The 14496-nt window shown below is 42.2% G+C and overlaps 1 protein-coding gene across 4 annotated transcripts in view; it reads right to left on the bottom strand.

Moving 5' to 3' along the window:
• Nucleotides 1-1231: 1231 nt before the first annotated feature.
• The window catches only part of tiam2a (TIAM Rac1 associated GEF 2a), a 108733-nt gene continuing 95468 nt past the window's right edge, over nt 1232-14496 (bottom strand). For all 4 annotated transcript variants that reach the window (XM_037746296.1, XM_037746295.1, XM_037746298.1 and 1 more), the window contains 12 exons: nt 14009-14242; nt 12633-12701; nt 11517-11642; nt 10902-11010; nt 8417-8596; nt 8008-8126; nt 7378-7486; nt 6129-6187; nt 5918-6020; nt 5575-5668; nt 4591-4745; nt 1232-3384 (listed from right to left, as the gene is read on the bottom strand). In XM_037746296.1, coding sequence (XP_037602224.1) covers nt 2708-3384; nt 4591-4745; nt 5575-5668; nt 5918-6020; nt 6129-6187; nt 7378-7486; nt 8008-8126; nt 8417-8596; nt 10902-11010; nt 11517-11642; nt 12633-12701; nt 14009-14242 — 2034 coding nt within the window. In that variant the 3' untranslated portion in view covers nt 1232-2707. The remainder of the gene's footprint in view (nt 3385-4590; nt 4746-5574; nt 5669-5917; nt 6021-6128; nt 6188-7377; nt 7487-8007; nt 8127-8416; nt 8597-10901; nt 11011-11516; nt 11643-12632; nt 12702-14008; nt 14243-14496) is intronic.

Here is a 14496-nt window from a genome sequence, read left to right as displayed (position 1 = left end):
TCGAAAAGAGTAAAAAAAAAAAAGTTATAGTATGTCGAAAAAAAGTCATATAGTATGTCAAAAAGAGTCATAGCATATCGAAAAAATGTCATAGCATAGTATGTTGAAAAAAAGGTATAGTATAGTATAGTATGTCGAAAAAAGAGTAAAAAGGTATAGTATAGTAAGCGTCTTTGAGTTCCTGGAAAGCGCTTTATAAGTCAAATTTATTATTATTATAATGTCCAAAATAATATAGTATAGTATGTCGAAAAAAGAGGGAAAAAAAGTCATAGTATAGTATGTCAAAAAAAAAGTTTGAAAAAAGTAATGTTATGGTATGTTGAAAATGCAGGATGACAACAACTCCACCTGTCTTAATCTTTGCTAAGGTGTTGGAAAAATCAAAGAGTGTGCAGATATAGTATGTCGAAAAAAAAGTCATAGTATAGTATGTCGAAAAAAGAGTAAAAAAGAGTCATAGTAAAGTATATCGTAAAAAAAAATTCATCATCTAATACTTCGTAAAAAAAGCCATAGAATAGTATGTCGAAAAAAAGGTCATGGTATAGTATAGTAAGCGTCTTCGAGTTCCTGGAAAGCGCTTTATTAGTCGAATTTATTATTATTATTATAATGTCCAAAATAATATAGTATAGTATGTCGAAAAGAGTAAAAAAAGTCATGGGATAGCATTCGAAAAAACAGTTATAGTACAGTGTGTCGAAAAGTCATAGTATGTTGAAAAAAAAGTAAAAAAAAAGTCATCTAAAATGTCAGAAAAAAGTCATAGTGACAAAACAAAGAGTAAAAAAAAGTCATAGTATAGTATGTCGAAAGAAGTTATAGTATAAAAAAGTCATATAGCTTGTCGAAAAAAGTCATAGTATGGTATGACAAAAGTCATTGCATAGTATGTTGGAAAAAAAAGTCATATAGTATTTCATAAAAATAGTCACATGTCCGTGTTTAAAATTCAAGCAGTGTAGTAAAGCTCTTTCTTCATGTAACTGTGCCCCACTTCTGTCAGATGATTATTATTATTCTATTGAGGATATACGTTTTCTTCCAATACCTGCATTTCTTTTGACAGCTAATCAGGGACTGGTGGCAATTCAAGCCTAGGGACCGGGCCTCAGATAAGACACTTACTTCCCAGCACTGCTTTACCTGTCAGTAGAACTTAAAGAACCATACAAATTGAACTGGCAGACTTTGAAGGCAAGTTGAAAGCATTGTTCTCCAGGCGTCATTCACAGATAAAACTTTTATTTATAAAACAATTCCATAGCAATGGGGCATTCACATTCATTGGTATGCTAGCATTAAAAGGCATGGTAAAGTTGAGCTGAGAAGGTAAAGAATGTAGTAGTGGTTTGCCTTTGTTTTTTATAGTACCTCAACATGTACTTTACGCTATGGCAAACAAAAGGTTTTACAAAAATATCAGCTGCATTTATTGCTAATTCCTGCCTTGTGTCTTCCCTGTACAGTGTCAAGTATGTATAAAAGAATACATAAATGTTTCAAAGATAGAAAAGATTATATATAAAGGACACAAACATAAAAAGAAACGTTGAGTTTTAAACATTATTGCAGTTTAAATCATTCAATTAATCAGCCAGATCTCAAAAACACTTCTACATTCTAATGCATACACTGGAAATTACAATCTTAAGGGAAAGACACCAAAATCCAGTAGGCTACATTTAAAATGGAGTGGGAAAAAATGTCAAGCGGTATTGTATCTTTTGTATTTACTAACGGACCAAATATTTAGCCAACGGTTCAAGCCTTCACTCAAAAAGTTAGTTTGCTAAGATATACATAGTCAAACCTATTAATAAATAAAAACAGCATTAATAACATTAGAACCTGTACAGATAAAAAATATTTCAAATATATAGGCAAACATTGTACTTTAGTGCACAAAATACAGCAAAAAGGCTTGGTTGCAAAAGTCGGTGTCCTTCCTGTTTGTTTAGGCCAACGTCATCTTTTTTCAGGAGGTCTGACATGACCGCCACAGCTCTTTGGGTGGATCTAATTAGTCTGTGATAGCCTTCACTCAGTGCCTCTTTTGCCTTTGCTATTTGTAATAAGCGGTGACCTACAGTGTTTGGTTCTGTGACACCAAATACAAATGAACACTTTACCAACCCATGACCTCGCACCAGTGTGGCTGCTTCCAGAAACTTATTTCATCTTCTTATCCCGTGGCTGAACTTTTAACTTTTGGGACTGGCAGACCGAGGACATTCTCCCCATTCTTCATAGAAAAAAGGTCAAAAATCAAATAAAAACTGTCAATCAGCATGAGCTGCAGGGGAAAATAGGATAGAATACAGCACTCAGACGGTTTCTTGGGAGGAGGCAAAGCCCAGAGAGCTGAGGAAATCGCGGGAACGCATCAGTGCTTGGCAGATTCATTGCAGTTATCACTGGGACAGAAATCACCTCGCTGCACCTCTCTAGGAGGAGTCTGTCAGCCAATAGGCTTTCATCAGAACAGATAATTGACACCTAACTTTTAGCAGGCAGATGTGTGGCTTACTAAACAGACTTCAGAGTTGAGGCACAGCTTCACAGCCACACTGGTAGAGCCTGCAGTGAGCCACAGGTGATTCCCCTCCTATGACAAGGGGGCTTTGGTCAGAGTCTTTTACCTTTTAAGACCATTAACTGGTGGCCCTGGTACAGTATAGTTCTGCTCTGTCCATCCAGTCCCCTATGAGGAGGAGGTGGCATTCCCAGAGTCAGCTGCACAGCTCTCAGCTGGGTCATAGAAACAGTCTTCATTCACTACAGAAGTCAGACTTTGGACGCTGAACTCCCTCTCCAGCAACGTGTTGAGGTCCACGACCCCTGACGACGACGCTGCATCTGCCTGGCTGTCCAGTGACCTGCTGTGCGCTTTCATGTTCAACAGTGCGCCCTGGCTCCTCCTGCAACTGCTGGTTTTCCTCTTAACAGTATTGAAGTGTCCTCGCATCAGTTTGGGTTGGGTCTCCGGAGTGTCCCCCATTCCCTCAGGTTGAACACAGGGAGCCGGCGCAGCGTCCTCTGAGAGTTTAAGTTGGAGGAACTGATCCTCAATGGCGCTAGTTGGGGAACTGCTGTCTCCGCTGTCCCTCCTTGTTCCCCCCTCGCCAAAGCCGTCATCGTCCTCATCACTTAAAATATCAGACTCTTTCACAGAGGAGGTGGAGCGGGGTTTCAAGTTTGTCAGCTGAATCGGGAGGATATGCGACTCCGAGGAGGTGTGAGGTGGAGGAGCCCCAGACGAACTGTAGGTTCCACTGCTCAGGCTCCCCTCGTCCGAGTCCGGCCCTAGCTTGGGATTCCCAGCCTGGGCGGAGAGGTCTCCAAATGGCTGCTTACACAACCAGGAACGCCTGGTGGAACCTAGTAACCAATGTGGAGATCCAAGTCAGAAATGGCACTTTTATCTGAGCAAAACACTTCCACCCTCAGCCCCTCTAGCATTTCATGATCTACAAAGTGAGATACCATCTCTAAAGTACATGCATACTTCGCATTACACAGTTGATCCTCTGCCCTATGTGGACTTGTTTCTACAGGAAAACTTTCCAGGAGGCAGTAGGGCTGCACAATTAATCGCAGTCACGATTTTGGCTTCCCACAATTAAATAAATATGATCAGCTGTGATGTTGACGTTTAAAATGCTCCGCTCATAGAAAACTCTGCTGCATAAATCAAGCACTTCCTAAACTAACAGTTAGAGATGCACCGTCAATCAGCAGCCGATCGAAGCCGGACGGTTTTTAGCGGTCTCATATTCATATATCCAAGTTTTTTTCCGGTCAGACACACATGTGCAGCCACCATAAGATGGTTTTACATCGGCACACAGCGGCAGTCATTAACGTCACACACACAACATGTTGTCGGTGTGGAAGTTCCTTAACTGAGTGAAGACATAAAGCTGCAATTTGTAACAACTGCAAGTCCGAAATAAGCCATAGTGGAACAACCTTAAAAACATTTGGAACAACTAACTTAATCAGAGGAGCACATTATGGTGCGTTTAAGCTCTACTCAGTCAAAATAAGTATTGGGCGATGGTAAATTATAACCCTATCATGACTTGTCTTGTAAAATGTAGTCTTTGGCGAGAAACAAATAAATACAGTTATTTGAAGGAGGTGTTTTCACAGCAATATAAAATAGATAAGAGAGAAATATTACCTGTTTCCAACTAACAATTGCTCTAATAACTATATAATTAGAACTACGAACTACTTTTTTTTTAATAAAGCAAATATTTAAATTCAAATAAAATAATTTATATCTTAATCATTTGAATATTGTGGTTTTCTTTTTTGTAAATAACCACTATAGATGACAATAACAAAGTAAAAGGATAACATTTAGATGAATAGAATCAATGAATAATCATGATAATAACAGTGATCTCAATATTGATCAAAATAATCGTGATGACCTTTTTGCCATAATCGTGCAGCCCTAGGAGGCAGTGCCTGGTACTCAAAACTATTTTCAAGTTTTGGTCATAGATCTATAATTGAATGAAAGATCTCCTGCATAACAGAACAATATTTTTGAGAAGAATGCTTGTGAACGCTCACCTATCCTGGCGGAGGCGGGCAGAGTGCTGTGCAGCGGGACAAGTCGCTCCTTACAGTTCCTCTCCAGGGGGAACTCGGTCCTCGTGTTCCTCCTCCCGTTCTCCCTGACGATGGAGCGGACCACCTTGATGATGTTGACCTTGTTCTCTGGCACACTGAGGAGGACACGGCATAGTAACATGAGCATAAGGGATGTTAACTTGATTTCAGCAGCTAAATATAGATTAAGTGGATTTGTGAGAGAGTCCCATTGTGTCCCCGGTGAAATGTGTGATGTAATTCATTAGAAGTGATCCCAATTTCACAGTGTGTAATGAGAATTACCAATTGGGTCACAGGCTTCACTCTCACTACCACCCCCATGTAGACAGTTTTACTGTTAAAACAACAGCAGCAGGAATGCATCTTTCCAAAGTATTTGATACTATAGACCACTGCCTGCTCTTGCAGAGGCTACATAATATTGGATTTGATGTTAATGCATGTAATTGGTTCAGGAACTACCTATAAGAGTGACAACAAACTGTTAAATTGGAAAATTACCATCCTGAGTTTGTATCAGTAACAAAAGGTGTTCCACAGGGTTCAATTTTAGGTCCGGTTCTTTTTTCCCCCGTTTTTAACAACAATATAATTTCATCTCAGGCAAACTGTCATATCTATCTATAAGCAGATGACACAGTGCTGTATTACAGTATGTTGCAGATTCTGTACAACTTGAAGTTAAAAAATTACAGCGTGCCTTAAGCATTCTGCAAGATGCTCTTAAAGACCTGAGACTTGTACTAAATCAGTGATTCTCAAACTTTTTACACCACGTACCGCGTTGAGTACAATGTTATCATAGCCAATAGAAATGGGCAAAAATAAGACCATGACCTTTGAAAAAATACCATAATTCTGGTTAAAAAGAAGTCTATGGAATCCATGAATGCATACCAGCATTAATCATCACTGATTCCACCTGAAAGTTTAATCTCTGACCTGCTACACAGCTGGAAGACGGTCTCCGGTCTCCCCTCCACTTCAGACCTGGAGTGAATCAGCTCCCAGATGCAGCTGCTCTCCGTGCCTGTTCCTGGGAGAGTGAGGAAATAAAAGAGAAGCTTTTAATCACACAGTCCAAATATGGTTTATGGTTTCAGAAGGAGATAAGGAGGGAGGGAGAGGAGTATAAATGCCAGAAGAGGTGTGTGTGGGGGCAAGGAGAATGAGTTTAGGGGCTTGTGTGGGGAAATATGAAGGGGGAGAAAGAACAAAAAGATTTAGTGGATGTACTTTGTGAGTGATTTAGTGGGGACAATGTGGCAGTGTGCCAGCGTCTTACCTGCAGTATTTCCCAATCGGACCTGCAGCGCAGAGAGCGGGATGAGCCAGCGGAACTTAAAGGGGTCCGCATCTCCGTGAGAAAGTGCTGAACGATGGTTGGTCTGGTCATAACGAGGAGAATGCCACATAGGGGAGAAGAGAATAAATGCTAAGTTTCCCACCATTTGTGGCATGTGAGAGTAAATGAGTGCCATAGACACAATGCTCACCATCTTCTTCTTCAGCTTGTTGTTTTCCCTGTAGACCAATATCACCGCTTTCTTGAACACTGGTGAGAGAGAACACATCAGCGGCTTAGTTTTGACTGCGAGTGCCTCTTGGGGAAAGCGACTGAAAGCAGTGTAACCCGCAGAAGCATTTTAGATGCCAGCTTGAAGCCTTAAAGCGTATATCAGCGCTACAGCTCCAGATACTGAGATTCACTGAAATCTGTTACTATTGCAGACACAATCCTGTGTGGCTCTACAGAAAACCCAATACACTTGGTTTGTACTGATTAAACTTTAACAGCAAACATCCACAGGTAAAATACAAAATAGTCTTCTATGTGGTCATATTGTGTATGAGGTCATTGCGGCCAAAGCTGTTGAGACGACGCAGTATGTGGAGTTTGATAGGAATACCAGTCTAAATATTGATTGCCAGAAACTAGGGCTCTCAATCCATAATAATATTTAATCGCGATTTATGCAAATTAATCACATTTTTTTATCTGTTAAAAATGTACCTAACAGAGAGATTTGTCAAGTATTTAATACTCTTATCAACATGGGAGTGGGCAAATTTCCTTATGCAAATGTATGTATATATTTATTATTGGAAATCAATTAACAACACAAAACAATGACAAATATTGTCCAGAAACCCTCACAGGTACTGCATTTAGCATAAAAAATATGCTCAAATCATAACATGGCAAACTGCAGCCCAACAGGCAACAACAGCTGTCAGTGTATCAGTGTGCTGACTTGACTATGACTTGCCCCAAACTGCATGTGATTATCATAAAGTGGGCATGTCTGTAAAGGAGAGACTCGTGGGTACCATAGAACCCATTTTCATTCTCATATCTTGAGGTCAGAGGTCAAGGGACCCCTTTGAAAATGGCCATGCCAGTTTTTCCTCACCAAAATTTAGCTGAAGTTTGGAGCATTATTTAACCTCCTTTGCAACAAGCTAGTATGACATTAGGTTTTCTTAGGTTTTCTAGTTTCATATGATACTAGTATTTTCACTCTAGCTTTAAAACTGAGCCTGCTACAAACTACAAATTGTAAGTTGTGTTAATGAAATAAGTGGCGTTAAAACAAATTTGCGCTAACTTGTTATTATCGCGTTAACTTTGACAGCTCTATCAGAAAATTTTGGAGTCTAGGAAGTTGAGGGTAGGGAAAGGAGGTGACTCAATTTCCCAGAATGCAACAGCAATGAAAATTTAGGAGAAGCATGCAGACTCACCAAACACGGTCATTTCGGGGTCTTTTCTCATGCGACCCAGCGATGAATGCGGGTTGAGCCAGACCACTGAGGAATGCATGAGAAATTCTCCCATAGAAATCTCTGTGACCTGAGAGAGACACACAGTAGACGGTTTTAAAAAAAAAAAAACAGCAGAAGAATAACAAGCCAGACGTTTGGCTTTTTGCTAGAGCATACAGCTGTGTGATACATACTAAGTATCTATGTCGATGAATGAGGCTCCACAGACGATACAAACTACTGTTTGCACACGGGGTGAAAGCTGATTTTCAAGCAAACCTTTATATAATTTCTGCCTGAGAACGGTTTAAATACACTGAAAACATACAGTACCCCAAGACAGCATTACTTAGCATTCACTTTGAATATTTATACTGCAGTGGTTGCCAACTAAATATTCCATCAATTTGTAAATGTATTCGATCCCCAGAGGCAATGCGCAGAAGACGGCGTAAACAACATGAGGAGCTAAACAGCCCCACTCTGATGTACTGATGGCTAACTGGGTTGAAGCAGTTTAAACTGATTGTGATAAGTATTTTATATTCAACACCATGCTATTAACTATGCTTGATGATTATAAATCGGGAGTCTGAAATGTTTGTCTACCTCTTTATCGTGGCCACTCTGCTCAGCAACTAGCTGATCAAACACGGAGCCGTAATCCTCGTAGATCTTCTGCATCTCGTTGATGTGGCTGGCCACCTTCTCCATGGCTTTCAGAGCCTCTGCAGGGGACGACAACAACACAATTAAGAAGTGTTAACAGGGATCAATCCTTGACTGTATATGTAGATGCTTTGCATTACAGTAGCAGGTTTTTATTTGCTCATTGTGTGTGCATGAGAAAAATGTAATCTCTTATGTGCCGAGATGTGTCACTTAATGCTCCCAGGCATGACAGCATGACAACAAGACAATGAAATGACAAGTGTGAACATGGCCCCGTATTCATAATGCATCCTCCTCGTGCGTGTGGGTGTGCACGTGTGTCTGCAAATGCATTTTTTCTCCTTACGTGTGAGATGGTAGTGCTCCTCGCTGTCGGCATCGGTGAGGGAGACCAGCTCCCGGAGCAGCAGGGGATACTTCAGCACCCTCTGCACCGGTTTAATCAGGTAGGACTCCAGGGTGGATGAGTGCTGCTTGGTGGGGTTCCTCGCATCCAGGAATTCCTTGAAGGTCTGATCCGTCTTAGCTGAAAAACACACGCATGCCGAATTAATATGAATCTTTCAGCAAGTCTTTGTTTGTGTTTCCTGATGGTCTCATGCATACATGGTGAGACAGATGTGTCTAAGATCGGAAATAGTCCTATGCATGCACAGTGCAGAATCCTGGTGCAATAAGCAGTCTCCAGCAGGGGGTAGTGTAGGCTTCTCCAGCCTACCATGACCACTGCAGTATTTAAGTGTAAACATCTGCTAATGCAACCAATTACACACAGCCCATCACCCCCCGAGCATCATAATAAATTGAAGACGAGCTGTTTTCACAAAAGCAAAATCTAGCAGAGCTGTGATGAGTTAGTTAAATACTAAATTTACAACATGGTGAAAATTATCAACCTGGGACTCCTTAGTTTACAGCGAAGCCAAAAAGCATAGTGTGAAACGGCAGGTATAACACAGAATGAGCCTTCTGTAAAGGTGATGACATTTTGCCTGAGCAGTATGCTTCCACGACGCGTACTGAGGGGGCCATTAAAGTATTAATTATAGCACTCCCAGCCCCAGACAGGCAGCCGCATCGACACCTCCCAGAGTAATTGGCAGGCAATTAACGAGTCGACAAATAAACAGAGAAACTAAGGCAACCCAGGGCCCTTGGCATGATGGGAAAGGGAGGGGGGTGATGATAATGGCGGAGACGGGCATATAATTACTTTAAGGGTTGACAAACTCCCACAGATTTCTTCTCTGTGTCCTTGGATCAGCTGGTTGTGACCACGCCGAGCCAACTATATACTCTTGTGTGTGGAATGTGCAACTATCGCCCTTGTTACACTTGGCTATTCTTATCTGTACTGTGCCGTTATTGTGCTACATGTTGTTCTAATATTAGCTTGTGTGCACCAACTATAATGCAGTACACCCCACCATTTAAAGCTTTGGTTAAAGAATAGGGTGCATGAACCCTGTAAGTAGAGTACTTTGAATCTGGCATCTTTTCTCTTCACTCAAGCACTTGGAGTCATTTTGCGCTGAGTTGGCACGGCCCACAGGACTTAAGGATTTAAGAATAGACACTATGCCAAGGTCTCAGGTGATTTTTTGAAAAGGATAGTCAGTATTTTTTACCATATAAATCCTAAAAAAGAAAAGAAAAAGAAAAGCCCCCAAAAATAAAACATTTAAATTAAAACCTAAAAGAAGTGTAATATCTGTACACGTTTGGTATGTTTGTATATGTTTATATAATACAAAACTCCTTAAATAAAGTAATAAAAAACTAAACTAAGTCTTCTACCCTTCTGCTTACATGTAGATCACAGATTTAGGCTATTTAACAGTGCATCAAATAGAAGGTTTTCCATAACAAAGGACCTTCCCATAGCCTGATGGTGGCATAATTAAACATAATTTTCATGAACTTTCAAAGTATTCAACACAGCAGAAAATTCTTTCACGCACCAGTGTTGCTTTTGAAAACCATACTTTATTCTCCTCTAGGTAATTCGGACCCATCAGGGACTTTTTCCGAGTGTTTTTCTTCTTCTAATCCTATTAAACATCCATCCCGCTGCGTACTTCGAGGAATATCCCATGCAATTCTAGTAATGGGGCAGATTTAAGCCGCACTGGGGGGCAATTTGCTCACCCCATCCCCCCACCGTGTTGGCAAAGAAGCCAATCTTCTTACATTTTTCTTTGTGCCGGGCAGCGTTCCCAAATAGTGGCAGAGCGGCCGGCGTCGTAGCGGGCGTAAATCAAGTTTAAAATTTCTACTCTGTCACACGCCGATGGCGACACAAGGAATTATTAGGGCTCTCGGGTTGTAACGGTCCGCTGTTTGTGGACAAGGTTATCCAATGTCTGTGTATTAATAAAACGCATGTGTTTGTTTAATCTTCATCTGCTTGTAAAACAGGTAATAGCTTTGGATGTTTAGAAACCGTAGATCACAAAGTGAAAGGTAGATTTTGTTGCTAATATTTTGCGTGCGTGTCCGTGCATTATGATGGAGATGGAACGGGGCTTGCAGTAAACTATGCAGGGCATCGTCGCCTCACTTTCATCCACTGTCTCACTCAGACTTATACTTTCGTACATAATTGATTTGTTTCCCAAGAGAGAAGGCCAAACCTTCAGTGAGTGCCGTGAGGTGTTCTCTGATGCAACATGGGTGCAAGGAAGCTGAATTTATCAGGGGTTGTGGGACACTTTGAATTAGTATGAATCTGCAGATGTTATTATTATACCGTATGTCAATTCTCTATTTCACTTTGTGTAGCAGGAGTGTATTCATGTACTATTCATGTTGTTCAGGTGTGTGTGTTGTACCTCTCTCCAGGACCTTCTGGACCTTGATGTGGTTGGCACAAAAGCCGCTGTAGAGCTTGAAGTGGTCAGCGTAGTAGAGGAACGATCCCCCAAGAGAAAACAGCAGCTTCTGTGAACCGAGAGAGAAGTGTGAGAGAGAAACAAAGGCGGGGACTGAGTGTAACGCACAGTTGGCGAGAGAGCCATGCTACACAAAGCCAAAGTACGAGAACAGAGAGGAGGGGATGAAAGAGTGCGAACATGTGAAGTCATGACCGGACCACTCTGTCCTCCGTCTCTCGGGAGACGATCCAAACGCCCCCTCTGTCCTCTCCCTCTCCCGCCTAGCCTCTTGAGCACACTAGCTTTCTGCAGCTCACAATCCAACCAGTGAACCGCCGCCTCGATCGATAGACCCCACACCTTGTCATGTCAAGCCTATAAATCAGCCGGCGATGCCTCCTGTCGCACCGCCTCAATTATTTATAAATCTCAAAGATCATTCCTTTCTTTGGAATAGTGGCTCCTGGTTTTGAGAATGATGTTGTTCTCTATACTCATATCACATGGAATCCACACTGAAGCTTTGGACATTTAATCAATAAGATGATATGTTACTGTGTGTGTGAATCTCACCTTGAACTGTGAGGGAGTCTCCAGTGTGCTGAAGTCAGGCGAGGAGGCGATCCTCTCCTCCAGGGTCTGCAGGAAGACCCTCTGGAAGTCCAACATCTCTGGTAGGCTGCCGAACAGACTCTCCATCTAAAGAGGAGAACGGGGGTAGCGGGATGATGGATAGAAAGAGGTGAAGAAAGGAGAGGTAGTATGGAATTGTGGGAAGGTGATGGATAAGGATGGATGACGGGAAAATGGCAGAGAAGGGAGAGAGTGAAAGAATATGAAGCAACATGAAAAAAGGAGCCAATATAGCTTGTGATTCATAACAGTCAGTCCGACAGGCACCCTGGAGTTTTATAAAAACCTCCACTCTGATGGCTCCATCTCACTGACAAAGGCACTTAAGGACAAGCTATGGGCTCTGCTTTAAATGCAGCACACACACAGACAAACTTCTACTGTCTAACGCACCCTCTCCGACACGCGTACCCGGGGTCAACACTTCCCTTCATTAAAAGCCGATCGGGGGATAGCATGCTCTTGTCCATTTTGTGCCTGGACACGTCCCACCGTCCCATAATGGCCTTTTAATATGCCCCAGTGCTCAGCGGCCTTATCGACTAGTGTGTCTTGGGAGAGTCATCCTGTGTTTGAGGTCACACGTGGCACAGAGCTGCACACGGGGCTGGAAACTGCAACACTACGGTCATTAGAATGCTGCAGCTACTATATGTTGTCACCGGAAAACACACAATAACACCTTAAGTTAAGGAGACAAAAATGTCTTAATGAAAGAGGTGCAGTGAAATCAGCGTACAGGTATTTGTGATGCGTGCATCTGAGGTGAATAATTAAAGGGTGGGTTTACTCTTAAACTAGCCGTTATTGGCGTGTCTCAGTGGGACGCAAGAAGGTCAGTGTAGGGGAATGCTAATTTGTCCTCCAGCCAGTCCCAGTAGTAATGAGGGAGATATGGACCGGCAGGGTTCATCGACGTCACCTCTGGGTAATAAGCACTCAATGAATTCCACGTTCCTATATAGCCTCTACACCTCCCAGGACACGCCTCCGGACGCTACACCACTCATAATGTTTATCATACTTCGCACACTATGACAGACGCTCGCCACCCACCTCGTCCAATGTGAGGAAGGTTTCATTCTGCAGGGGTTTCAGGTAGATCTCGAACAAACAGGCCAGGTCCTGTGCACAAAAAAATGGAGAGGAAGGTCAGAGAAGAAGTATCAAAATGACAATAATAAACATTATCCTTTAACCTGCCTGTCCTTTAAAATCCCTTTCATCATCAAAACACTACTTATTTCTCCCTTTATAACCTCCAATTGTCTCCTTCCCACAGTCCCTCACTTCATTCCTCCATCGTCTCCCTCTATCTCCCCTCCTCTCCTCCCCCCCCCCCGCCACTTTAATGTGGCTGTAGCTTGTCTTGGTATCAGTGGAGATATTCTCATTAGGTTGATTTATGAGCTCCCTCTTCCTCCTCCTCCTCCTCCTCCCCTCCCCAAACTGCCTCAGTCGCTAGGTGCCTGGATACGGGCAGGCAGGCCTGCATCGAGGCGCTCTGGATAAGACGATCTCCTCACTCAATTACAAATCAACGGCGAGTTGACGAAGAGGAGGGGTGCACGGGGGAAAGGGGACTTAATGAAAAATGAGGAGATGAAGGAGAAAGGGGAAAAAAATGCCAGCCGTGACAAGTGTTGCAGAGTCAAGAAGATCATGAATGTGGCTATTTAATGTGCGTCAGGGAGGGAAAGGTCATATTGGAAAACAAGAGGGCAGCAAAATGATTGGGCGGGAGGAAGATAAATAAGACGAGACAGGAGGAGGAGGAGGAGGAGGGATGGAGGTGCTCTAACTGTGACACAGGAAACAGCTTCTCTTTCATTTCTTCTTGTTGTTTCATGCTCCATGTCACTCCTAAGCTTAATATCTTTTATTAAAAAGGAAAAGTTCAGTTCGCTTTCTTGCTGAGACTGAGATGAGAAGATTGATATCACTCTCATATTTGTAAGACAAATATGTAGCTGGACTCAGCAGACAGTTAATTTAGCGTAGCATAAAGACTAATAACTGGGAGAAACAGCTGGCCTAGCTCTGTCCAAAGTCAACAAAATCCATCTACCATCCATCACTAATTGGCATGTTATATCTTTCCTTTTTTTTCCACTTGTACAAGAACCAAAGCATAAAAAACAACAATTTGTAGATTTACAGAATGTTATGTGCAAGACCATTTCTTTACTGGGAGCAGTAACTTCCTGTTGTCTCAACGAAATAACACGACTAGTCCAGTCAGGAGTTCGTTTCAAAAGATACTATGGTGCCTTTTTTTGTCTTGGTAAAAAAAAAAAGTATATCATTTTATAACTGAGGAGTAAAAAATGGGACAGTGGAAGAGATTTCAAAATAGAGTTTAATCAAATATTCATGTTAGCTTCCTTGGAAGAAATTCTAATATGACAGCAGTCAAAGCTTTGCGGCCTCACCTTGACGTAGGACTTCTCCGTGTCCACCAGCTCCTGGATGACCTTGCGTAACCTCTCAGTGGCGCTCATGTGCTTGGGACAAGGTCTGAGCAGGGTGGCCTCTCGCGTGGCACCCGACCCAGACTCCCCTCCCTGCCTCGCTGGAGCTTCTTTGGCGTCGTCCATCAAACCTCCAGGGCCAGAGCCCGTACCCTCCTGGAAGGACTGGTAGAGGGTGCACACTGTGTCCACGCTCTGTAGGGGGCGACAGAGAGAGAGAGAGGGGGTGTATTTAGGTTAGGCATCTCAGGGATAAAATAAGGATCCCACTTGTTATAATAAATTGCATTGCCTGCCATGCACACAGGCATGTATCTGCACAGAAACATGCTCTCAAGGATCTATTAAAATGAAAAAAAACGTCTTTTAATGAAACGTCTTTTACCTCCCTCATTTAACTATTCACCACTAATGATTTCAGCTCCATTGCTGTATGAAATAATGATGTA

The sequence above is a fragment of the Sebastes umbrosus genome, chromosome 16 (assembly GCF_015220745.1).
Source record: "Sebastes umbrosus isolate fSebUmb1 chromosome 16, fSebUmb1.pri, whole genome shotgun sequence".
NCBI lineage: Eukaryota > Metazoa > Chordata > Actinopteri > Perciformes > Sebastidae > Sebastes > Sebastes umbrosus.
This window is presented reverse-complemented; position numbering and strand designations above follow the sequence as displayed.